Source organism: Myotis yumanensis, unplaced genomic scaffold (genome assembly GCF_028538775.1).
Source record: "Myotis yumanensis isolate MYYU_CA2020_CCGP unplaced genomic scaffold, mMyoYum1.0.hap1 SCAF_7, whole genome shotgun sequence".
NCBI lineage: Eukaryota > Metazoa > Chordata > Mammalia > Chiroptera > Vespertilionidae > Myotis > Myotis yumanensis.
This window is the reverse complement of record NW_027223758.1, coordinates 53,017,413-53,041,128: the sequence shown is the minus strand read 5'-3', so window position 1 is coordinate 53,041,128 and position 23,716 is coordinate 53,017,413. Positions and strand designations below refer to the sequence as shown.

Genomic DNA, 23,716 nt, shown 5'->3' with positions numbered 1-23,716 from the left:
TGATATACTAAGGCCGCTCATCTGCTTGCTATGACATGCACTGACCACCAGGGGCAGACCCTCTGACCAGTAGGTTAGCTTGCTGCTGGGGCCTGGCCGATTGGGACTGAGCGAGATGGGCCAGATATGCCCTGAAGCCCTTCCACAGTCCCTCCCTGGCTGGCCAACCTCCCGCGTCCCTCTCCGGCCCCGATCATGCACTGGTGGGGTCCCTCGGCCTGGCCTGCACCCTCTCACAATCCAAGACCCCTCAGGGGGGCACATTGACTGTCATGTAGTTCCATCCTATATAATAAAAGCCTAATATGCAAATCAACCAAAGAGTGGATCAACCAATCACTATGACTTGCACTGACCACCAGGGGGCAGATGCTTAACATAGGACAGTGATGGCGAACCTATGACACGCGTGTCAGAAATCGAACTTGAGACCCCTTGGCCTGAGAGCTGATACTCTTAACCACTGAGCCAACCCAGCCATGGCTATTTACAGTTCTTGCAACAAAACATAAAAATATATTATTGGAGCCTGGCTGGTGTGGCTCAATGGTTGAGCATCGACTTATGAACCAGGAGTTCATGGTTTGATTTCCAGTCAGGGCACATGCCTGGGTTGTGGGCTCCATCCTCAGTGTAGGGTGTACAAGGAAGCAGCTGATCAATGATTCTTTCTCATCATTGATGTTTCTCCCTCCTCTCTGAAATCAATAAAATTATATTTTTTAAAAAGATTATTATAAGTACCCATTGTGATTAGGTTAGAATTTTCATAAATAAATCTTCTAAGGTATCTATCTCCACTAGATGAGTAGATGAGTAGACAGGGAATATTTTCCATTTCTTTAGTCAGATACTTTATAAAGTGTAAATGGTGTGTGATTATATGATCATGAAAAACTATCTCAAAATGATTCCCCAAAAAGAAAACAAAAAACACCCCTCAAAAAAAAAACCATCTAAGATATTAGTATATTCACTTTGCTAAAACAATAAATACCTAGAAATAGTTAAAGCAGCAGATAAAGAGATATTTATATTTTTATAAATATCTTGGAATGTCTCCTTTATTCCCATGTATCTAATTATTACTCCATCTTTTCTCAAATTAAAAACTCATGTTTTACTGCCTGAGGATTTTTTGTAAGTATTTCACTGAATATTCATTTACTTAAAGAGTCTTCAAGTTATTTTTACCCTTAAAAGATTGCAGTGGCTGCCGCGGGCTGGTACCCGGCTGCCCCGCGGGGCACCTCCTCGGTGCTGGGACCGGCTGTGAAAAGCAGGCATTGTGTGCCGGCCCCATCCCCACTCCAGACCTTTGACACCATTGTTCCTGTGGCTCCCTGGGACACAGTGCTGCAGTTCAGCTCTGCCACTGTCCCCAAGAAAGGATCTGAACGTGACCCTCCCTTGACTAAAACGCCCAAGAGTCAATGTATGGATCGTTTTCCTTGGGACCCGTGGATTATGCCTGTCCTGCAGCACAGAGTGTATACACGGCGACTGTTTCTGACCCTTTTCCAGGTAACCAGTGATGAAAAGATCCTCTGAACACTTACAAAGGATCAGGAATGTTTTTAGAAGTGTGATGGTTAAACTTGATCCTACGTTTTAGCTAAGAGAGGGGACACCAGTCAAAATGAGTTCAATCTGGACCCCTGCTCCCTGTTCAGTTGATGACAGCAAATGCCAAGGTGAGACAACCTGCTGCCCAGTGTCGAGCTTCTGGAATGTGTGCCTTTGGCCGGCGTAGGAAGGCATACCGCCTTCTGCTCACCCTCCTCCCCTCCTCTCCTTACTTTGCAGAAATTGCAGGTAGCAGTTAGCCATTCATGCATTTGGCGTGCACACATTCCAGAAAGGTCACAGAAAGTGACAGTTGTTTCCGTTTGACTGTGACACTGTTTTTCTTAATCTCCACAGTGGCAGCTCCAGCTCGGACTTGTTTTTGTGGCCCTGCGGTCATGAGAAATGTCACAGCTTTTTGCTGGTTACAAATAGATCATATTGGTTCTTTGGTTTTTTTTGCAAGACTTTCAGTGGCAATTCTTCCAACATTATGTTATTATCTTATATTATGTGATTATTCAGAATTGAAAGGAAAGAAAAAAGATAATATGAGAAAATTCTAACACTCAGTTCTTGAAGTTGTACAGGATATATATGAAGGGCAGGGTAGCTGCATTTCCTCTGTGTAACTGGGGTTTTCTTATTTATATGTGATTTTGCTTTAATACATATCTCAATGATCAGCACAATTTGCCTGTTTTAAGAGCAGCGAAAGTAAAGTGTGAAAGTAACATAGCGAGGCGGACAAGTGAGGCAGGCGTTGCAGCATCCCCTTACAAGTTCTGCTTATGGAAATGTCATAAACAGAATATGACATTTCATGTTCTTCCCGCGGCTTCTTGCTCTCTGGGTGCAAACACGAGCTGAGGAAGTGCTTGCTCTCTAGCTCCCAAACTCCGACCTCTGCAGCTGGCTTGCCCTGACTGTCACTTCTGAGTCAGGGCTGCACTGACTCCTGTCCTCAGAGCTTCCATCAGATTATAGATCATAGAGGTCAACGCACTCTTTCCGCAGAGGGGCAGACGGTCAATAGGTTAGGCTTTGCGGGCCCGAGGTCCCTGTCAGCTCACTCAACTCAACTCTGCCCATGGAGATGTTAGCAGATGGGTGTAGCTATTCAGCAACACTATGGGTGGACACTGAAATTTAAATTCCATATACTTTCCACATACCACAAAATACTATTTTTTCCTTTTCCTCTCTTTTTAAAAATATTTAGGAAGGTAAAAACATTCTCAGCTTGCAGGCTGTAGGAAAAAGGAAGTAGGCCAGGTTGGTCCCGGGCACGGTTTGCTGACCCCTTCCCATCACTGCCAATGTGCGCCCTGCTCACCAGGGAAACCACTAGGATTTCCACTCAGCACGGAATGCAAAGGGAGAACTCTGCCAATCAGCCAGTCACAACATCTCTTGTACTTTAAAAATATTACATAAAAAACTAACAGCAGCACCCATCATGTGAATTGATTGATGAATAATTTTTCCATTAAGCAAGTACTGTACGTACACATGTGATATGTGTGTGCTCATGCATACAAGAACATGCACACACACATATCACCCATACATGTGGCTGCTCCGTGTACAGTGGACAGTGGATAGACAGTCCCAGGTCTGGGAACTGACCGGAGCCGACCCTCCCTCCCCAGGACCCTGTCATGGAGTGGGAGTGGCAGGAAAAACCACACACTGGGGAATCAGGAAGCTTGGGCTTGGGTCCTTCCCGCCGTGCACTGTGGGTAAGCCCCCCTGACCTGATCCTCTCAATGCAGAATCGGGTGGTGGTGTGAGCTCTTCGTGAGCATGGAGAGAAGGATGAAGGTGTGTTGGAGAGCTCTTCACCAATAGTACCTCCGCCGTTATGTCGGTCGTCAGAGTGGCCAGCCTCTGACACTTCTGAGTGGTGATTCCAGAACTTTCTCCCCATTCTATTTGCCCACCAGGAACGCAGCAGGGGTAGGGCCTGTAGGCACCTGCCCTGTCCACACTGCCTCCAACAAAAGGTGTCCCCTTTGCTTCTGAATCTTTTCCTCCCTCTTACAGGTATCTTTGTCTGGGGCTGCTTGGGAGCAGGGCAGCGGCTGAGTGTCGACTCGGCACATGCTCAGCACAGGCAGCGAAGGCTCTGCCACTGTATTTGCCCTTTGATCTGACCTGTGACCAGAGGCAATCCCTAGGTACCACTCAAACCACATGGGTGCAGGGGGTCAGGTGGTTTAGGGCATGTCTTTCAGCTTCTCTTGTGGCATTTCTAGTCCACAAAAGGCAGCAGGCAGCACGGACATCTCCTAGGTTTCCGGGAAGGGCGGTGGGAGCTGAGTCTGGGGTGGGGGTGGGAATTGGATCTGAACCCGCTCAGAGCCCGAGAGGGCTCTCCCACCTTGTCACATGTCGGAAGAGGCCCCCACCCCACAGACATCCTGGTCCCCGCCTGGGGCTGGACTCTGGGCCAAGTTGTCCTGCCTGCATGCACTGAGCAACTTTGGGGACCCCATGGCTGGCGGGAGGCAGCAGGCTGAGCTCTAGGCCAGGAATGCGATTCCTCCCAGCCTTTTCCAGCCCAGTGATTCCGTGAGGAGTTTCAGGGTGTGACCCCTCATGTCAGATGGGACTGTGACTTCCACACAGGTCAGAAATGAGGTCACAGCTCCCTCCTCTCATGTAATAAAAGCTACTGCTGATCACAGGACACGGCGGGAGGGTCTCAGCGCCCTTTGGAAAGATGACAGGACCGAAGGGCCAAAATGAGTCAAAGTGAAGAAAATAACCAGGTCAGGGGCCAGGAGCTCGGCTGGGGACAGCCTGCTTCTCTGTGGCTGCTGAACATCATGGTTGTCAGAACAAAGTTGCTGTGAGAAACGCTAGATGTTACACATGGAACAGAACCCATGTGCATACCGGGCTCCACCTTAAATCTCATTATCTTTACGACCCCTGTGCTGGGAAGCCAGGCATATGGACTGTCACACCCCTTGTGCAATGAAGAGACATGCACGGTGGAGTCCCCAGCCCCAACACTGCTGTGGGAGGGTTCAAGAGGTGAGCTATTTAGAGCAAATAAAAACTATATGTTCTGGGCACACAAAGGAGGCATTTGAGAGAGCTGGGTGGGTTGATAAGACTTGTTTGTAAAGAGGTTTTAAAGCAACCTCGGGGTAGCCGGGCGGGCAGCCGCATGCCTCTCATAGCTGCAGGATGTCTGCCATAGCCCATCCACGGCACAGCGAGGCCTTTTGTTTCCCTCCCCTCCATGGTGACCTCCTCGGCGCTGGCCCACAGAGACAAATTCCAGGGCCCGCAGGCCCCTCTGCAGAGAGCAGCCTGCTGGGCGGGCCGGAGACATGCCGGTACCCCGAGTCCCTTCTTCTGAAGTCAGAGGGGCCAGCCAAGCAGGGTCCTGTGCTCTTAGCATGTGCCCCCCGCCCCTCGGCCTCACCCCTCTGGACAGCGTGCTTGTCTCCATCATTTTGGCTTGAAGTTCTGTTGAAGGAGCAGAGCCCTTCGGCCCAGTTCATAGTGCACGGATTTAAGGCAGAATGGAGTCCCCACCTGTCCTCATCTGGAGGGCAAGAGTTGAGTGCTTAGGCTCTGGTCCCAGGCACCTTGTCCCTAGTACATAGGTAGCAGCCAGCACCAGGCTTCTGCAGGGGGACCCTGGCAGGGAGGGCCTGGGTCCAAGTTTGATCAGAGCCCTGCAGGACCGACCCTGCGACCCCACCAGGACACCAAAATGGAAAGGGGCTGCCGGTCCCCAGCAGGACTGGCGTGTTGCTGTCCTCTGTGACTCAGCACATCCTGTGGGACAGGACAGTCTCCTGTTTGACAGCACAGATTAGCACGCTCAGTGTCAGGAGCCTCACGGGCTGGAAAGTAACCTGAGGGTTTTGTTAGGCAGTAAATGACCAATGTTGTACCTTCCACAAAGACGAGAGTGTGGCCACGCTGTCCACACTGGAGGACATGAGTGTGGGGTGCACATTCCCCTTTGCCGTGTGAACTTGAAACAGTCAGAGGCCTTAAATAGGGCCATCTGGTCAACTACACTGTGCAGGCGGGTCAGAAAGTGGCCTAGGCATACTCCCCAGCACTTTATTCTGAGACCAGGTTTTTCCTGTTCTTTTGATTCCAAATTGCCTTCATTCTGTAGTGAAATGAGGGACTATTCCATGGGGGCTATTGTTTCTCTTCATGTCTTAGCTGGAAAAATGGAAACTTCTCAAAGTTCTGGGAGGCAGCATGCGCACCCATCATCCTCACCCCTCATTTTCACCACTTTCCTGGTCTGTGAAGTCTGGGTCGCCTGATGTACGGGAACAACGCGCACATACAAACCAACAGTGATGACCTCTGGTGAGCTAAGCCTCACTGCACGTTTCCAAGGTGTAAAAATTGGCAAAGCCCCTATTAGCGGAGCAATGATCATTTTTCATTGTTTCCGGTCTCATTACAGATCTGATCGGCCATGAATATGAAATGTATTAAAGTTCCCTAATGACATTAAAGTTGGATGATCCTTACATCTAACATTTTTAGACCTCTAATCATAGGAGAAAAAATTAAATTAATTGTAGTAAGAAGCAGGGCACTGTCACCTTCATCTTGTCACGCGAGGTTAGTTATCTCGCAGTTAAGTTTGATCAGCTGGCCGGCACACACAGAGGGGTCTCTGCATTCTGTGTCACTCTGGCTTGGAGAGCAGTCTGGTCGTGCCCTGAGTAACTCTATGAATTCTTTCTGTTCCTGCTGACCTGGGAACCCCTGGCATTCAGAGGCAGGAGCAAACTCAGGAGGTAAACCAAGGTGGAGCTCACACCGCCTCACCCCTACAGGCAGGTGTTGTGCACAGCTCTCACTGAGGGGACAGCACCCTCCCAGGTCAGCCCAGAGGGATGACGAGCCCCCGAAGCCAAGCACCAACAGCAGCAGCAAGCGCTGTCACGGGAGAGGAGTGACAGGAGGCACTCGGGGCACACAGCACCATCAAACACAGAAGGTTGTGCAGCCCCACACACCGCAGCAGGTTCAAGGTCATGGGCATGTTTGAAACTGAACTTCGCTTCTAATCGCCGTGGCTGCGAGCAGCTGAGTGGGGCGGGTCACTGACGCTCGCAGTGTGGGAGTTAAGAGGGTGGACCTCAGCCATTGGGAGAGTGAATAACCTGTGGCCCACTTCTCTGTGGCCTATTTTAAAAAGCAGAACTGGGTGCCGTCCATATGCATCCTGATTTATTGGGCCTGGAGGAAGCCACAAAAGGCGGGCACCCTGCCTGCCTGCCTGCAAGGGGTGACGTCAGTGGGAGCAGCTGGACTCAGGGTGTAAGCGGGGCCACCATCGCCTTTTCCTGGAGCCCCTCTGTCTTGACAGCTACCAGCCTGGGCCCACAGTCGACACCATCCCTGATGTCACCATCCTGCATGGCGGTGTCTCTCTGCCATCCTGTGATTTTAATATCGCCACCTTCCAAGGGCTGTCGCCGGAAGTTTTCTGGGCCTCATCCTGGCAATTAGATCGAGGTGTTATTGTTTTTTAAAGAAATTTCCTCGCAGCTCCTGTGGAATGTGCACAAAGGCGGAGTACTGTCAGTGACGCTCCCACCACGTCAGATTCCAGCCTCACACGGCGCCACAGGCTCGGCGCTGTGACCAGCGTCTCGCTGAGAGTTGGGCATCGGCTGTAACAGGATTAAAGCTGATATTAATTGACAAAATGACACTGCACTTGGCCTTCCAAAACCACAGCACATCCACAGATTCCGACTTCCCCCTCCCCTTGTGCGAGGGAGCAGCTACTTTCAGGGCACAAATGCCCATCTCTGCGCCTCACAAACAGCCACATTCAGGGACACAAAGCCCAACTGTGGTGAAAACGTTGGTATTCAGATGTGCTCATGTTTGGTTAATGCGTTGAAGCCAGTACAATGTAGCCCTTGTTTTCCTCCACATTTGCATGGATGCATATGAGCCGCAGGATTTGAAGCACAGCTAGAAAGCTGGGCTCTTTCTGTGGGTCCTAGGAATGAGCTTTGCGCCCTGCAAACCCTGCAGCTCCGTGCCGGCCATGGTTTCTTCCTGTGGCTGCGGTGCGATGAGGCATGTTCACAGGTGTGTTGTAAATGCCGGTGTTCCCTCGTGGTTGAATTAAATCAGTGGTCATGGAAGACGTGCTGGGTTCTATGTGCCATGTTTCCAAGGCGTGAGCATGGCTGCATCAGGCAGCTCTCCCAGGAGCATGGATGAGGTCACGGTGGTCCTGGTGCCAAATGTCTGCCTTGGGCTTCCGAACTTGCACATGTTCATGGTATTTGCTTGGGGTAAGTTACTATGCTTTGCAAATACAGGCCAGTACGTCAACTGCATGACAACTGTCCCTCATGGGACAGCCTCTTGACCCATCTACCTACCTATCCACCCACCTACCACTTACTGAGTATCTAATATGCACCTAGTGATTTTATTGAAAGAGGGTAGAACTCTTTGCTTTTTGCTATTTATGTGTGTGGAAGTATGTGTTGTGGACATACAACCCCCTCAAACATAGTGACAAAGGAAACGACCCTGCATCACGTGGTGTGCACAGTTATCCCTGGATGGTCCCCTTCCTCCCCACCCAAGGCACCCTCATCTCTTCCAGAGGCAGCCCCTCACCCTGAGCCCACTTGAAGTCTGGTCCCCCACACATGCCTGCTAGTGCCCCCCATTGTTCTAGGAGAGGGCAGCCACTTGCTCACCCCTGAAGGCCCAGCACAGTCTGGCCGGTCCACCATCTCCTGCCACACCTCTCCCCTCCCCACCCGCTCCCACCTCAGACTCCAGGCCTCTGCTTCTTCCTGGAGCACACACCGAGCTTAGTCTGCCCAGGCCCCGTCCTGGGGTCCTTTCCTCCATAGTAGCACCCCCAGTGCTCACACGGCCACAGTCTCCTTTCCCCCCTGTTCCTCCAGGGGCCTTCCTGAACCCCTACCCTGCTCTGTTTTCTTTCATATTATAACTTGGTATGAAATTACATATTAAATCCATTTCCTATGGCTGTCATAACAAATTACCACAAACTGGGTGACTAAAAACAACAGGAATTTCTTTTCTCACAGTCTGGACGCCAGAGGCTGAATCAAGCTGTCGACAGGACCACACTCCCGAAGGCTCCAGGAAATGGTTGTCTCCTGCCTTCTGGTGCTCCTGGCAAGCCTTGGCATCCTTGTCTTGTAGACACGTCAGCTCAGTCCCTGCTTGTGTCGTCCAGCAGCCTCTTCCCCATGTGCCTGTATCCAAATCCCCTCTTCTTAGAAGGACACCGGTCCTCGGGCCAGGCCCACCCTCCTCCAATCTGACCTCAGAGTAACTTGATGATACCTACAAAAGACCCTATTTCCAAATAAGGTCACATCCATAAGTACCAGGGGTTAGGATGTGGACATACTGTTTGGAGGGATATTATTCAACCCATACCTACATTGTTATCTATGTTCATGAGACAAGGACTCCTCTTGTTCATCAGTATAACCCAAACATCTGGCACAGGATGTTACACTTATTAGGTGAATGTGGATGGGAGGATGAGTGGGTAGTTGGATGGATGAGTGGGTGGGTGAATGGATGGATGGGTGGGTGGGTAGATAGGTTGGGGGTGGATGGGTGGATGGATTGATGGGTGAGTGGATGGGTGGGTAGATGGTTGAATATGTGGGTGGATAAATGGATGGGTGGGTGGATAGATGGGGAGTGGATGGGTGTGTGGATGGGTGGGTAGGTGGATGGGTGGATGGATGGTTATGGGAGTGATTGGTGGGTAGATGAGTTGGGGGTGGATGGGTGGATAGATTGATGGGTGGGTAAATGGATGGATGGGGAAGGGATGAGTGGATGGGGAATAGGTTTGTGGATGGATGGGGGGTGGATGAGTGGGTGGGGAGTGGATGGGTGGATGGATAGGTGGGTGGATGAGTGGGTGGGGAGTGGATGGGTGGATGGATAGGTGGGTGGATGAGTGGGTGGGGAGTGGATGGGTGGATGGATAGGTGGGTGGCTAAACAGATGAATGGCTGGACAGATGTGTTGGGTAATGTCAGTGAACAGATTGTCAGACAGTCAGGTGAATGGGGGCTATTACAGGAAAGTGTGAGTAAACCACATCTCTGTAGATGAGTAATAAAGCTCACAAGAAACTCATATTCGTTCATTTAAACCTAACTTATAACTTGAGAGCAAAACGGCTGTATTGTCATTCTTGGGAGAAACACTGTATTTTTTGTAAAAAGCAATGAACTGAGACACAGCATGAAATGCCCCATTTCCCCTCGGACGTTCGCACTGTTGCTGCTCCCAGTGGAGAAGCCGGAACACAATGTCCTGACTGAGCATTTCACGTGGGGCGTCCAGTGGATTCTGGGCAGGAATTCTAAATGCCGGTTTCTCTAAGGCAGGAATTGCAGAAAGCGGTGGGAAGCTCCCTTTTCACCAAGAACACTGAAAATACCTGTTGTCAAATAAATGCTCCCAACATGTTCGCTTATGCCCCAGGGGCTTTTCGAGCGTATATGTCCCACAGAGATGCCCACCATCCTAGGTTCTCGAAATGGAGCAGGGGCAGCTCCCAAGGGGACCTTTGCCAGGATCCCTCTGTGCTCAGCCGCTGCGCCAGGAAGCCCCCTGCACCTCAGGTAGGGCCCCAGATCTGGAGTGGCAGGCCGTTCCCGGGCCCCTGGGGCACAGAACTGCAGCCAGGCTGCCCGGCCCAGGCTGGTGCCCAGGCAGATTGGCTGCCACGGCTCCATGGCCAAGGGCTCTCTGTGGGTTTTGTAGGAGACCCACGGAGCATCGGGGAAGAAAGCGGCATTGTCCCGGGCTCTGCACGGCCCTCATTCACATCTCACTGTTGTTTGCAGGAGAGGCAGATGTGGGCCAGAACAATGGGCCCTGCTCTCGGGACACAGCGGTGACAGACTCCAAGCGCACAGGGGACCCGAAGAATGCCTGGCCGGACGCCAACCCAGCTGACCCTGGCGGCCGCCCCCACTTGATCCGCCTCTTCTCCCGAGATGCCCCGGGGAGGGAGGACAACACCTTCAAAGACAGGCCCTCAGAGTCAGACGAGCTCCAGACCATCCAAGAGGACAGTGCAGCCGCTCCCGAGGGCCTGGATGTGATGGCGTCACAGAAAAGACCCTCCCAGAGGCACGGATCCAAGTACCTGGCCTCCGCCAGCACCATGGACCACGCCAAGCACGCCTTCCTCCCGAAGCACAGAGACACGGGCTTCTTCGACTCCCTGGGGCGCTTCTTTGGAGGTGACAGGGGTGTGCCCAAGCGGGGCTCAGGCAAGGTGAGCTCTGAGGAGTGAGGAGCCTTTAGTGTAAATGGAAAGGAGGGAGTCCGCGGCGTCCTGAGCCACAGAGGCGATGCTCTTGGCTGTGTAAGGTGTCGTCCTTTCTGGAAATGCTTTCCGGCTCGTGGGAGGGGCCAGGGCTGCTGCTCCTGTGATTTCCACTTAACTCACCCTCTTCCTCCTCCTCTCACAAGGGATTGCCCTCAGGATGTGGCTGGGGGACGCAAGGTCCTTCTGAGGTCTGCATCCCTGGGGCGGGGTGGACGCGGCACTGCCCCATGCCCACAGGTCTCCTGTGTCTTACCCTCGGGCTTTGTGGCTGATTTTGCTTCTGCTGCCCACGCTGTGGGCTTCACCAGTGGGTCATGCTCATTTTTTCCTGGACTGAGTGCTGCTCGCGTGGTGTTGCTTTGCAACAATAATGTGATTGAGGTCTTTGGAGCAAGCTCGATACTTAAATCTGCCTTGAGCAAGCCTTCTCCCTCGTCTGAGTTGTTTAGTGGAAGAGGGTGGAGGGATAAGCGTGTGTATCTATGAATCAAAACTGTACTATTTTGTGATTCCATTCATTTGAATATAGAGTCTATGAAGTTTCATTATTTAAATGTTCTGCAGATTAAAATGTATCCCCAGGCAAAACGTCCCTCCTGTGGGCCAGTTTCCGGCAGTGTGTCCCGGACTTGGTGGTGAATAGGTCCTCGGTGGCGAGAGTGTCATGAATCCCCAAGTGGCATTCCGAGAGCGCACATGTGGCATGTCACGTGACTTGTTGGAGTGTTGGGTGGCCGGGTAATTGGGAAAGGAGAGAGGTTTGCAGAAAAACCCCTGGCTTATTGGATGCACTCACAGGCCCCATAAAATGCAGCTTGTATTCCGGCTGGGACTGTGCGTGTTCATCAGGGCCTTGGAGAGTGTGAGAGGCTTTGAGTGTGGAGCAGAGGGCCCTCGGCCTGGGAACAGCATCCCAAAAACCCTGGGCTACTTGGAGTTAAGGAGTTTATAAAACGTGCTTTCGTCTCCTCTGACCACAGTGCTGAAATGGTTGGCGATCATGAACTTGTTGGAGACGACAGGTGTCAGTTGTGCAATGTGACAGTGCTTGGGGTTCCAGGCACGGGTCGCATCTTCGCTTGCCATGGCTTTAGGTGAATAACACTTGCTATACCTAAAGGCTCATGGCCTTCATCTCTGGTCGGTTCCTCCAGCGTCTGTCTGTAGCCATGTGCCTTTACTTTGGGCCGTCTTCCCTCCCCTGCAGCGTCAGCCATCTGACCCACTTCTCATGCTGACTTCGATCTGAGCTGCTTTTCCGAGCACACCAGCCCTGGCTGCCCACGGAAGGCTCGCTGTCATGCTAGGCAACCCACGTGCACGCAGCATCGCCGGTTCCGAAACCTTAAACTCCTCCAAGGGGCAGGAAAAACCTACTTAAACTGTGCAGAAAAGATTCAATAGCCGGAGAGCATATATTATAAAACAAGCTTCATTCCAGGGTCATGGTTTCAGTTAAAATAAAATTGTGAAAGCATTTATCTCCATCATTGTGACTTTATCACAAAATGGATATATAAGCACATATACGTTTTTTCCCCTTCAGGTAGAATTACAACTTTTGTTGCTTTAAATCTCTTATGTGCTTCAATATTTTCAAAGAAAAGATTCTAGTTTCAGGAGGAGGCACCGGCTGTGCAAATAGCATTGCCAGATTACCAAGGATTCGGAAAAATCAAAACGTTCACCACACAGGACTTTTAAAAATGAAAACAATGTTTAAGTAGTTGCTTTAGGCTTTTGGAAGTGCCCGTAGTGTTCACTGCTGACTGAGGAATAAAGGCTTTAAAATGACCAGCCTTTTGCCCTTTGATGCCTAAGGCATTGATCAGTTTGCCGCAGAACCGCATGGCTGCTGATGACAGACACGGGGTAGATGCCTCCTGTGCAGGGTCTTTGCGGAGAGCATGAGTGAGAACTCCTGGCAATGTTTGTTCAGCTCACCTGTTGCTTTTAAACACTGGAGAGGTGAGCTTAATACACTGCACGCCCAGCAACACGCCCACAGCGGCCCCAGAAGTGTGTGGGCTTGAGTGGGGTGAGCTGCTGGGGAGCTCCGTTCTGGTTTTGTTTCTTCTTTGCTCTGTCTACAACTCAGGAGAGCCCTCACTTTATATGCCAGAAGGGTCCTTTGGATTGAAGCTTGAACATACAGGAATCCCAAGGCCTGGCTATTGTCCACAGAGCCCATGTCACCATTTCTAAGATAAGCACTTGAGGTTCACAGGATGCCGATGGGTGCCTGCAGGCCTGGTGGCCGCCTGCTCCGCCGGGCATGTGTCTGGGGAAAGTAGCTGTTCGGCTCGCCCGTCTAGAGTAGGTTTGCTGGTGGAATTGTGCAGGATGGCTCAGAGGGATGCCTGGACAGAGACAGGGGACGTGCTGCCCTGGGCACACCGCGCCCCCCCGCCCCCGGGCCGGGCCGGGGCTGCCCCCAGTCCTGGGAATGCACCCCACACCTACTCTCTGTGTGGCAGGGACTTGACATTCAAGGAAAGGACATTATAAATTCCTTGAGGAGGCAGAATCTTTGGGAGCCACCGTGAAAAGTGCATTGATGGAGAACACGCTCCTTTGTTGGAAGAGGGAAGAGAGGGCTGTTGTTGGCTCAGCACCAGGTTCCCAGCCCCTGGGATGCGGCGCCTGTGAGGCGTGCTGGGCATTGAGGACGAGATCAGAGTGAGCTGGTGGGTTTGGAAAGGGTGGCTCTCCGAGGCCGCATCCTCCCCTCCTGCTCTGTGGAGCCTGCACCGCCAGCATCACTCCTGGGCCAGGCTGGGCCGCGGCTGCTCAGGCCTCACTGATCAAAGCCCAGAAACCCAGCTGTGGAAACTGAGTGTGTCCCTCTTTAGGGGGACTAAGTAGGAAGGTTTACGAATAACTAGCTGGACACAGGTAACCCTGGACAGCTTCCGGTGGGATGCCGCGGGAACACCGATCTATTTCTCCATCTCGGCACACTTCTAAACAGGCTCCCAAGCTAGCTTCTGTCCTGATGATTTTACCTATTTTACTCTACTCACTCTGCCTTCACAGCAGCATGTATAAGTGTTCTGTTATTCAGTATTACTTCTGTACCTCGAATGTGGGTCGCGTGAAGCATTGTCATTGAATGCTATGGGGTCGAATCAATCTTGTCTATTAACCACAGTGTTCTGTTTCCTGATTTTTTTGCCACTGCATTTTAATTTCATTTGGCCACATTTCAGTTCTACAGTAACTTAATTCTTCATTGTTAACATGATACCCTAATTGTGGCGGTATACTCTGTAACCCCGTGGGGAGTGTTACCCTGGGAGAAGGCACGAAGGACACAGTGGGACGCGGCTCAGTGGTGCCATCACCCTGCATGGGCATCCGGCCCCAGGGTCTCTGCCAGGGGCCCTGCACTCACTCCCTTCCGCGCAGTGTGTTTGCTCACAGGCGTGCAACGATGCACCTGGAACCACACAAAATCTCCGTGTGAGTCTCTGTGGCAACGGCCCTGCCACTCAGTGCATCCGTTTGCCAAAAGATCTTTCTAGAAGAAAGCCTAATGTGGTGGTGGGTGCATTTGCTTCTGCACCCCAATACAAACATTTGGAGGTTTCCTCCAGGGATTCGTTTTGAAGTTTCATTTCCTGATCAGTTATTGATCAAAGGTGTCCCGGGCTTAGCCACCAGCTCCTGACTGTGTCCTCTGCCGCCCCCACACTCTCAGTTGTCCTCTGTACTGCCATAGGCCACAGTTCAATTAGACCTGACATCCCCTTGTGTGTGGAGATCGCGCTGCGTCCTACCAGTGACACGTCTGTAAATACTGTGACGCCTTGAGTGGTGATTGCCTCCCAGTGATTATATTCCCATTTGATTTTGTGATGACATTTTGCTTGTTATCTTCTTTGTTTTTGTGCATTTATTAAACATTTCCACAGAGGATGGTGTACTAACTGCATGTGAATTTTTTAAGTTGTCCTCTTTGGGGTGTCCCTCCCTTACTAAGCACATGGTTTCCGTGGCTCCTGATCCGGCTGCCGACAGGTGAGTCCGGGGCCCAGCACCCGCCTCTGCACCTGAGGTCACAGCTCCTCACTGGTCCGCCTTCATCAAAGACGTCTGACTCCTTTGTCTCCACGGACAGTCGGCGTCTGGTCCTGCTGTCAGGGCTGCTGGGTTCTGCGTGAGGTTTCCGTGTCGCCCGCAGAGTGCCGCCCTGCACACATAGGGAAATGGCGCCACATAGACGCGGGTCCTGTGTGTCTACCACACCGTACACAACAGCATTTGCTGCGTGAGCGTGGGGGGCTGGGGTGCACTCGGTGGCAGGGGAACACTCGGGAACCTGGGGACAGGGGCTGGCTCTTCCAAAGGACGGCTGAGAGTCTCAGAGGTTAAGGGTGAGCTTGGGGCCCCTGGCAAACTAGACGGGAACGCGAAGATGTGACAAACTTCTACTGGTCCTCCGTCCTCGGTACACACGTCCTGCACAGCCCTTCCACTCTCCTCTGGGTAAAGGGCGGCTCTGACGGGCTGATGGAGAGTCGAGCCTGACCTCGGCAGGGTCTGTCACATCAGGGAAAACCACCCCCGGGGTCCACGGGGGAATCACGGAGGAGCTGAGGGAGCATTCAGGAACTGTGGGAGTCTCTCATCAAAGTCTCTAGTGAGGTTATCTTAGAGGTTCCCACGGTGTCTCACTAAATGCTCTGAAAGCATCCTAATTCTCAGAAAATAGTATAAAAAAAAAAAAAAAGAAAAGGCAAAAAAAAAAAAAATGAGCCCTTCTGATCCCCATGAACGCAGGCCGGACAAGCAGGTCTCTGTACGAGGCTGTCCCTCCCTCGTCTCCATCTTTCCGGGGCCTGGCTCCTGTTCCCACTCCTCCCAGGAGGACGTTCTGCGTTTCCGAGCAGGCCGACACCTCTCACTGCACAGACAGACGGACAGCTGTCCTCCCCTGGCCCCGCCGGGATGGGCCGGGCTAAGGCAGCGTGTCTGTGTCCCAGCCAGTCCCCAGGGCCGGCGACCTCAGGGCTGCAGCCCATCCTGGCCGGGCCCTACTTCCCTCCTGTGAGGCCAGCGCCCCAGACGTCCACATGTGACAGCGAGGATGCCGAGCCAGACGTCTCAGAGATGCTGCTCCTCGTGAGGAAGGGGCATTGTCTTAGGTCAGGGAGCAATCCATGAAAATCTTCCTTGCCTAGTGACGACGGTGGGACCAGGTCTTGATGCGGACCTGCCTGTCCCTGCCTGTGGAGGGTCACCGCTCCCTGTGGGGGCAGCCAGGCCTCGTCATGGCAGAGACCGCCACAGGCTTGTCCAGTGACACATGCCCTAAAACAGACAATCGTCTCACTCATGCAAGTTCCCAGCACCGGGAACTAAAGCTCCAAGTGCTTCCTGCTGCCAGAGAAACGGCCTCTTGCACAGAGACATGGAGAAGGTGGGGTGAGGCGGGGGTGGTAGCTGCATAGCCAAGCTCATGCCCACCATGGACTCGCCTCTGGACTCCCAAGGGTGCTCACTGTGCAGCAACATTTCTGGAATGCAGTAACGTGTTTCTGTGTCATAGCTACTGTTTATCTCCACGAATAACCAGAAGTTAACCTGTTTACTAAAAACCCATTTTCTCGTAGCCAATTCAGGACTTCCCTTGAAATCTTTGGCATTGATTTTATCTGCCAGGCTTTCCCTCTTCCTCATCTCTCTCTCTTTCTCTCTCTCTCTCTCCTTCTCTCTGCCTCTCCTCCCCCCTCTCTCTCTCCCATTGGCTGTGGACAGTTAAAAAGAGGGACTTCTCCAGGCTGTTTGCTTTGCTTCTGTAAGAAGGTTCTCTCAGCCACATCACTCAAAGCTGCAGGGACTGTCTCCTAGCCTATGAAAGAGCAGCAAACGCTCTGTAGGAGGACTTAGGACAATTGAGTTAAGGTGAACGCATTGCTCATGTCAAGGACTATTAAGTCCTATTAATATTAGTCTCCTAAACGTCACCCCCAACAAGGAAGAATGTGAGAGCCCGTCACGCCACGTGGCTGCCTGCAGCGAGTCTGCGCACCTGTGGCTCCTAAAATGATGTCCTTATACTGAGGGCCCAACAGTGACGGTCACCATACCACCCTCCCCCCCCCACACACACACACACAGCAGGCATGGGTTCCACCAGCGGGTCCAATGCAAAGGCTGACACACCTGCTATGAAAGAGAGTTAAACTCTGCGAATAAACGGATGTGGCATTTATTGCATTTGAGACTTCAAAGGCCCTTTCAGGACTTTGCATCGGACCGAGAGCTGTTTTCTTTACTGTTTCCTAGAACCCTTGCATGTCCGATGCCAGCTACAATTTGAGAAAACTTGGTCACCCAAGGAGATACAGGGCCTCAGAATAAAAATAGACACTAAAGGAAAGACTTCTTCCCTGAGTCTGTTCTCTTGTCCCTTTCCTTCCGTCGTCCATTGGCCCAGTGTTCGCGGGGCTGGAGCTCTGTCTTCTCCTGCCCTGGGTCCCTTCATCTTCATCCCTCACCTCTCCGCGCCTCTGGTCCTCTAACGCCCACCTGCCTACCCCTCCTCACACCTGGGGTCTGGCCACGCCCGGTCAGGAGGGACGCTGCGGAGGACTGGGGGCTCCACCAGCGCTGCCTGTGGACTCAACCGGCCACTCTGTGTCCCCTGGCAGGTACCCTGGCTCAAGCAGGGCCGGAGCCCTCTGCCCCCTCATGCCCGCAGCCAGCCCGGGCTGTGCAACATGTACAAGGTAAGATGCGCCGGCCGCCAGCTCCTCTGCATGCCACGCCGCAGGCCACATCCCCATCGTGGTCTGTCAATGCAAGTGCTGTGGGCGCTGTCCAGGGCACGCTCCTGTCCAGGGGGCTCCACAGGTCTCACACAAGGTCTGCAAAGCCCCTGGGGAAAGCCAGCAAAGGACAATGTGTGAAGACAGAGAGGAGTCCTGGGGTCAGGGGAGAAGCCGCCCTGGGCCCCGAGGGGCTGGGCAGGGCAGTGGACAAGCCCTGGAATGAGCTGCCTGAGGGCACTTCCACGGGGCCCAGGGCAGACGCAGCGCTGGCCTGGCAAGGTGACCTGTGACCGTGGCGCTGACCTGCCTGTGTTCGTAGCTCAGTGATAAACCAGTGCCGGGCAGATACTGAGCTCACAAATACCAGTGAACTTAAACTCCTGCAGGATCGGTGCCCTGGGGACATGGTCACGGGCGCCGTGCTCCCCTGAGCTCAGCTGAGCTCCCGGGGCTGGGGGACATGGTGGTCATCGGTCCTCCAGCTCCTGCGTGGAGGCGGCCACTGCTCAGAGCTCTAGTGCCGTGTGGAAGGCAGGGAGGGAAGGGGACGGGGACTCAGCAGAGGCCCCACATCAACCCCGAGTCAGACTGCCACTCACACAGGTGGGCGGCCAGCACACCAGGTCCTGTTGCAATGACACTTCCAGGAGGCAGCAGGCCCTGCGCATGGGCACCTGGGAAATAGAGAAGGTGGAGAACACGTGCTCAGTACAGGAATAGAGGGCATGGCCCTGACGTGATTGACCAGCCCAAGTTGAGGAGACAGTGGCTGAGGACCCTCCTGCTCCAACGTGTTAAAGGCTGTGCCCTTGTGGGGGCAGGAGGGTCTGGGAGAGACAGGCAGGGGCCCGGCACCCTAGGGTGGATGGCCCTGGCGGGGTCTCTGGGGCAGCGAGGAGCCCAGGGCTGGCAGCAGGTGGGCACATGGCCCAGTGCCCCTGCTGGCAGCGTGGGCCCTGTCACCTGGCCCCAGAGCAGTGCCTGTGGCTGCTGGCTCCCTGACAAGGACCTGTCCATTAAGGCATGGTGGGCGTGACTCTCCCTCCCCGAGAGCTTCGAGGATTGGACGGGACGCTGCTCCTAGTCCACGTGCCTCCTGAGCCGTGTTCCAACTGGGACTGTGCTTGCTTTTCGAAGAAGAGCTCTCGGTGGCTCCTTTGTGAGAGCAAGCACCCTTGTCCCCAGGAAGCTCATGAGCCCCTGTCCGCCTGGGGCAGTCGGGACTGGTCCAGGTGAAGCCAGGGGGGAGTGACCTGCCTCCCGGGCGGGGCTGTGCTGGGAGGGCTGTGCTGGGTGGAGGCACACTTTCATCCTGCAGTGACCTGCGTGAGGGGAGAGCAGAGGTGTCACAGAGCCCAGGCCAGGGGCCAACCTGCTCCCTTCACCCAAACCACCAGGACGCCCCTGCCCCATTCTGTCTTCAGAGGGCTGAGCCCCCATGGAGAGACGGAGACGTCCCCAGAAACTGCAGAATGGGGAGGGTGTGCGGCCAGGGTATGGCGGTGATAGTAAGGACCTTCCATCCGAATGTTTCACTTTTCTCTTTTGAACAATTATCTGGTCGAGGAAGAGCAGTGCCCCGTCCTCCCATCTTCATCCCGACCAGCTCTGCACACACCTGTGCAGAATGAGCCAGCTATGTCAGCTCCACCGAGGGAGAGCCCGTCTGTCAAACAGGCCTGGGCCCGCTGGCCCGCACACTCCCTGCCCAGGACAGACGCAGGAGGGAGAAGTGGGTGGTGGGGTGTGCGTAGCATTTGTGTGTCTATTAAGAGCAAGGGAGGCGGAGACAGAAGTGACTTGAAATCAAAGGCAAAGATGCGAGGCAGGCGATGGCTCCCAGATTGTTGCTGGTGGTGAAGACCTTCAGGGACTTGTTATAACATCACGCTCTCAGCGACCACTTGCAGCGGTGTCTCAGCCCCACGTGGGATGGAGAGGCAGGTGGCCTGGTCCAGAGCCGCAGGCACCTGGCGCAGGAGCAGCTCTCGGCCACCCTTCTCCCAGGCGCCCAGGACCTCCCCTCCGAGGAAGCGCTCCTGCCGGTCTTGGTCTTGGCTGTTCCCCCGCCATCCCCCCCACCCCCGACCCTGCGCTGCGGGGCTCTTCCCCGTTCCCAGAAAGCGGTCATGTTTACTGGGGAGCAGATTTAATGGCACCAGCCACCGGGAAAGAAGTGCAAGGGCCAGTTGCAGCAGGTGGTTCTAAAATACCTTGTCCCAAGGTCATAGGACAAAGGCTCTTGAAATCGGCTCGGAGGAGACAAAGTCTCCAGCGAAGCCAGGAGCTGCCAGTGTCCACCCAGCGGCTCACAGCCAATAAGGCCCCTCCCCTACGGTCCTGAACCCTGAAGGTGACGACGGGCAGTGACAAGATGATGTGTGTCCCCTGACCCTGCAGAGCCTTCCTCCTGGCCTCTGTGTCTGCAAGTCCTGCAGGCAGGGTAAGAAGGGCCCACCTGCCCCGAAGTCGGAGAGGAGACGCCACAGAACGAAGCAGCTTGGGTGCAGGAGGCCTGCATCGCGCCCAGGCTCTGAACCGGCTCCCAGGGCTGTGACGTGACTGTGGGGGTGGAGGCACTCAAGTGAAGGAAGAAAATGACATTTGAGGAGTCAAAAGCACGCTGGGAAAGCAAGACACCCACGGGAGAAAGGAGGAGGAAAACCTAAGACGGGACGGCCCCTCCATGGCGAACAGTGGACCCTTTTCGCCCCAGTGCCTTCATCCGCACAGCCCTGCGCCTCCGCCTGCAGTGGGACCATCACAGGTGGCCCGAGCACCCCTCCGACACCTGCTGGGAGTCACGTAGCCCTAGATGAAGACCCCCTCGGGCAATGTGACTGTAAGAGCCTCCTGGCCAGCCATGCAACAGGCTGCGAATCCCAGAGGGTGGAGAGGGCAGAGCCACCTAAGGAAAAAGGCACAATTTCTATGACTTTCTCACCAACCGTGAGCAGCTCTGGCATCTCCCTGTCCATGCCTTCGCCTCCATCCCCTTCACCTCCGTCCCCTCCACCTGCCAGGAGGTGAGACTTGAACACCAGCTCCGGAAGCGCCTCTCCCTTAGGATCAAAGCCCAGGTCAGACACGTGCAGGCACCACAAGGGCCTCCCTCATGTGCGGAAGCCGGGCTGGCTGCGACACCTGACTCCCTCCCTCCCAGGCTCTCTGTGCCCAGGTGAGGCCCTCCCTCTCAGTCACTGTGCCAAGAGGTCTGGTGTGGGGTGAGGCCATCCTCACCAGCAGGTGGGAGCCTCACGTCCTCCATTCAGGTGAAGTGTCAGAGAGGATGGCAGATGCCCCCCCTCCCCACCCTCATGGGTCTCAGACGTGCTAGCACTCCAGACTCTCCACCTGGAAAACCCGTCTCTCTACTCCCGGGGCAAAGGGACGGTCCCTCTGCCACCACCAGCAAGCGGCACCCCGCCCACCTCCTCATTTCCAACATCCGAGAAGAAACGTGTTATCTGAACAGCCAGCAGGTACCTAACATTTCCATCTAAATCAGAGGCTCGCCTGTGGATTGCCCCAGCAACAGAGAAGCGCCCGCGAGGCTTTAATACAGCACAGCTTCCTCCGAAGTCATGAAAGGCCCACGGCTTTAATTAAACTCACTCGAGTCAGTCGTTCGGCAGCAAGCACACTTCTAATCTTGCAAAGGGCACGAGCCAGGCAAACTGTGCGTATCACTCCGACGGGAAAGCATTCTCCAGATCACAAAACCCAAGACGCCCACCGTGCCAAAAAAAAAAAAAAATCCAAGCTCTCCTGAGGCAGCTCAGACGCTGTTTGACCAGTAACAGTGCAAGGGCTTCCTCGGAAAAATGCAGATAAACAATAGGAGCGGGAGAGCCTGGGCGCCGGCCCCTTCTCAGAAGGTCAGGGCGTCCTGGGGTGAAACCTCGAGGTCAGTGCCGCCCCCGTCCGACCGACTCGGAAGGGAGACGTCCTCGCTCAGCTTGCAGACCGTGTCACTTCTTTCCCAAACTGGCGGCCTTTGAAACCCCAGCTCTGTGCGAGAGTATGTATTTCACCAGCGTCTGGCCTGCACCTGGGCGAGGGCATGGGGATGTGAAGATGTCACGACCCTTACCTGCCAGGGGCTTCAAAGAGGCACAGGGGCAGCTGTTCACCTCCTACATGCCTTGTCCTGGGAAATGGTGGGCAGCCAGGTGGGCATCGCTCTGGAGGAAGGAGGAAGCTGATCAGCTCACTGCTCCTTCAGGGGAGGCGTCGCTTCAGCCAGACTCCAAGCCACTGGAGGACTTCAGAGGCCAAAAAAGGGTGCTGCAGGAGAACAGGGCACAAAAGTCCACCCGTCTCACCCTGAGAGCTGCATTTCATAGTCCTTCGACATAAAGAATAGAATGTGGGAAACATATGGGATTTATTAGCACTTTCATAAGAAAAAATCATATCATTGATTCTGAGTCTGCCTCTGGGTGGGCTGCCTGCTCACCGTGGTCCAGAAAAATGCTGACGCTGTTACAGTCTGTGATTCCAAACAGGTCAACCAACCATTGCTTCCCTGCTGGGGTCTGTGTGCCTTGACAGTGATGCAAAATTGGGGGGAAATATATTGCAAACTCCTGTCCTCCCTCACTCCCCAGGCCACTGGTGACACCACCTCAGGGAAGGACCAGTGTCCTTGGTGCCACGTGTGGACGTCTGCGAACCCGCCACGTCCCACATGTGGACTAAGGAGCAAGTGTCAGACCTGAGTTTGCTGGCTGGAGGCTGGTGGTTTTAATCACGTGAACAAAGTAGAATGATGCCGATGATGTCATATTTTTGTATTGAGGAGTATTTTCCATTCAAAGTGGGAGCTGACTGGCCCCTGGTTTTAATGACATAGAAATGCATCTTCTAAAATTAGAACCAAATGGGAAAAGCTGGCCTCATGACCTCGAAGGCCTTTGTTGTATGGAACTATCAGTATTTACGAAACAAGTGGGAACTCGTTTTCCAGGGACGGGCACCATCACAAGTTCCCAGTTCTCCAGGCTCTAACCGAGGAGTCTAACCGACTCCATCAACAGATACTCACTTTCTCTACCATAGAGCACTTTCCAGCTCATCTGACCTTCAAACTTAACCTAAAGTCACAAACTTCGAAAAAAGATAAGCAAAATGAACCCAATTTTTAAAAAGTCCATTCTTCTCGGTTAGCTTTGCCTTCTGCCATGTGTCCACCCATCTGCTGTGAGTGTTAGGTCAGGAGCCCCAGCCTGTCACCACACATGGAACCCACCAGACCCGCCTGGCAGAACAACGGGACGGACCGAGGCCTGGATGGCATGTGAGGACACCTGGTGAGCACATCACTCAACCCCGCCCCCCGACATAGGGGCAGGAGGGGACATCGAAACACACACACCCCATGCTTGAAAGCGAGTAGAAACACCTCTTACTCCTTTTTTAAAAAAGTGTTTTATTGAGTTTTAGAGAGAGAGATAGAGAGATAGAAACTTCAATGAGAAACATCATCCATCGGCTGCCTCTTCCATGCCTCCTACTGGGGATCGAGCCCACAAACTGGGCATGTGCTCTGACCAGGAATCAAACCAGTGACCTCTTGGTTCATGGGTCCGCGCTCAACCACTGAGCCCACCGGCCGGGCTTACTCCTTTCTAACACTGCATCCTTTGGGGACACGGGGAGAAATGCGCATTGCTAGAATCTGCTGAAGAAAGTGCCAGGAAGAAAACTGTCACCTTTTTCAGCCACTGGATGTTACTATGGGGACCATTTGAGAAGGATTAACAGAGAGACACCCCCTCCTAGTGTGTGATTCTGAAATGGCATGCTGGTGACCGTATCACAGTGTAGGGTGACCTGCAGGTGGCCCCCAGGCTCAAGTCCCTGTCACAGGGCTAGATGCTGATGGGACACACTGGGCACCTGCTGACTGAGCCACCGCCAGCAGCTCAGCTCCACGTCTGCACCTTCCCAATACACCCACCCAGGAGAGAGGACAGCACGTGGACGCTGAGGCAGT

The 23,716-nt window shown here is 53.7% G+C and overlaps 1 protein-coding gene across 5 annotated transcripts in view; it reads left to right on the top strand.

Annotated features, from left to right (window-relative positions):
* The window catches only part of MBP (myelin basic protein), a 72,424-nt gene that overhangs the window by 32,262 nt on the left and 16,446 nt on the right, over positions 1-23,716 (top strand). For 3 of the 5 annotated variants that reach the window (XM_070420484.1, XM_070420481.1, XM_070420480.1), the window contains 2 exons: positions 10,452-10,888; positions 17,599-17,676. In XM_070420484.1, coding sequence (XP_070276585.1) covers positions 10,452-10,888; positions 17,599-17,676 — 515 coding nt within the window. The remainder of the gene's footprint in view (positions 1-10,451; positions 10,889-17,598; positions 17,677-23,716) is intronic. The other 2 variants (XM_070420483.1, XM_070420482.1) reach the window with 1 other exon arrangement.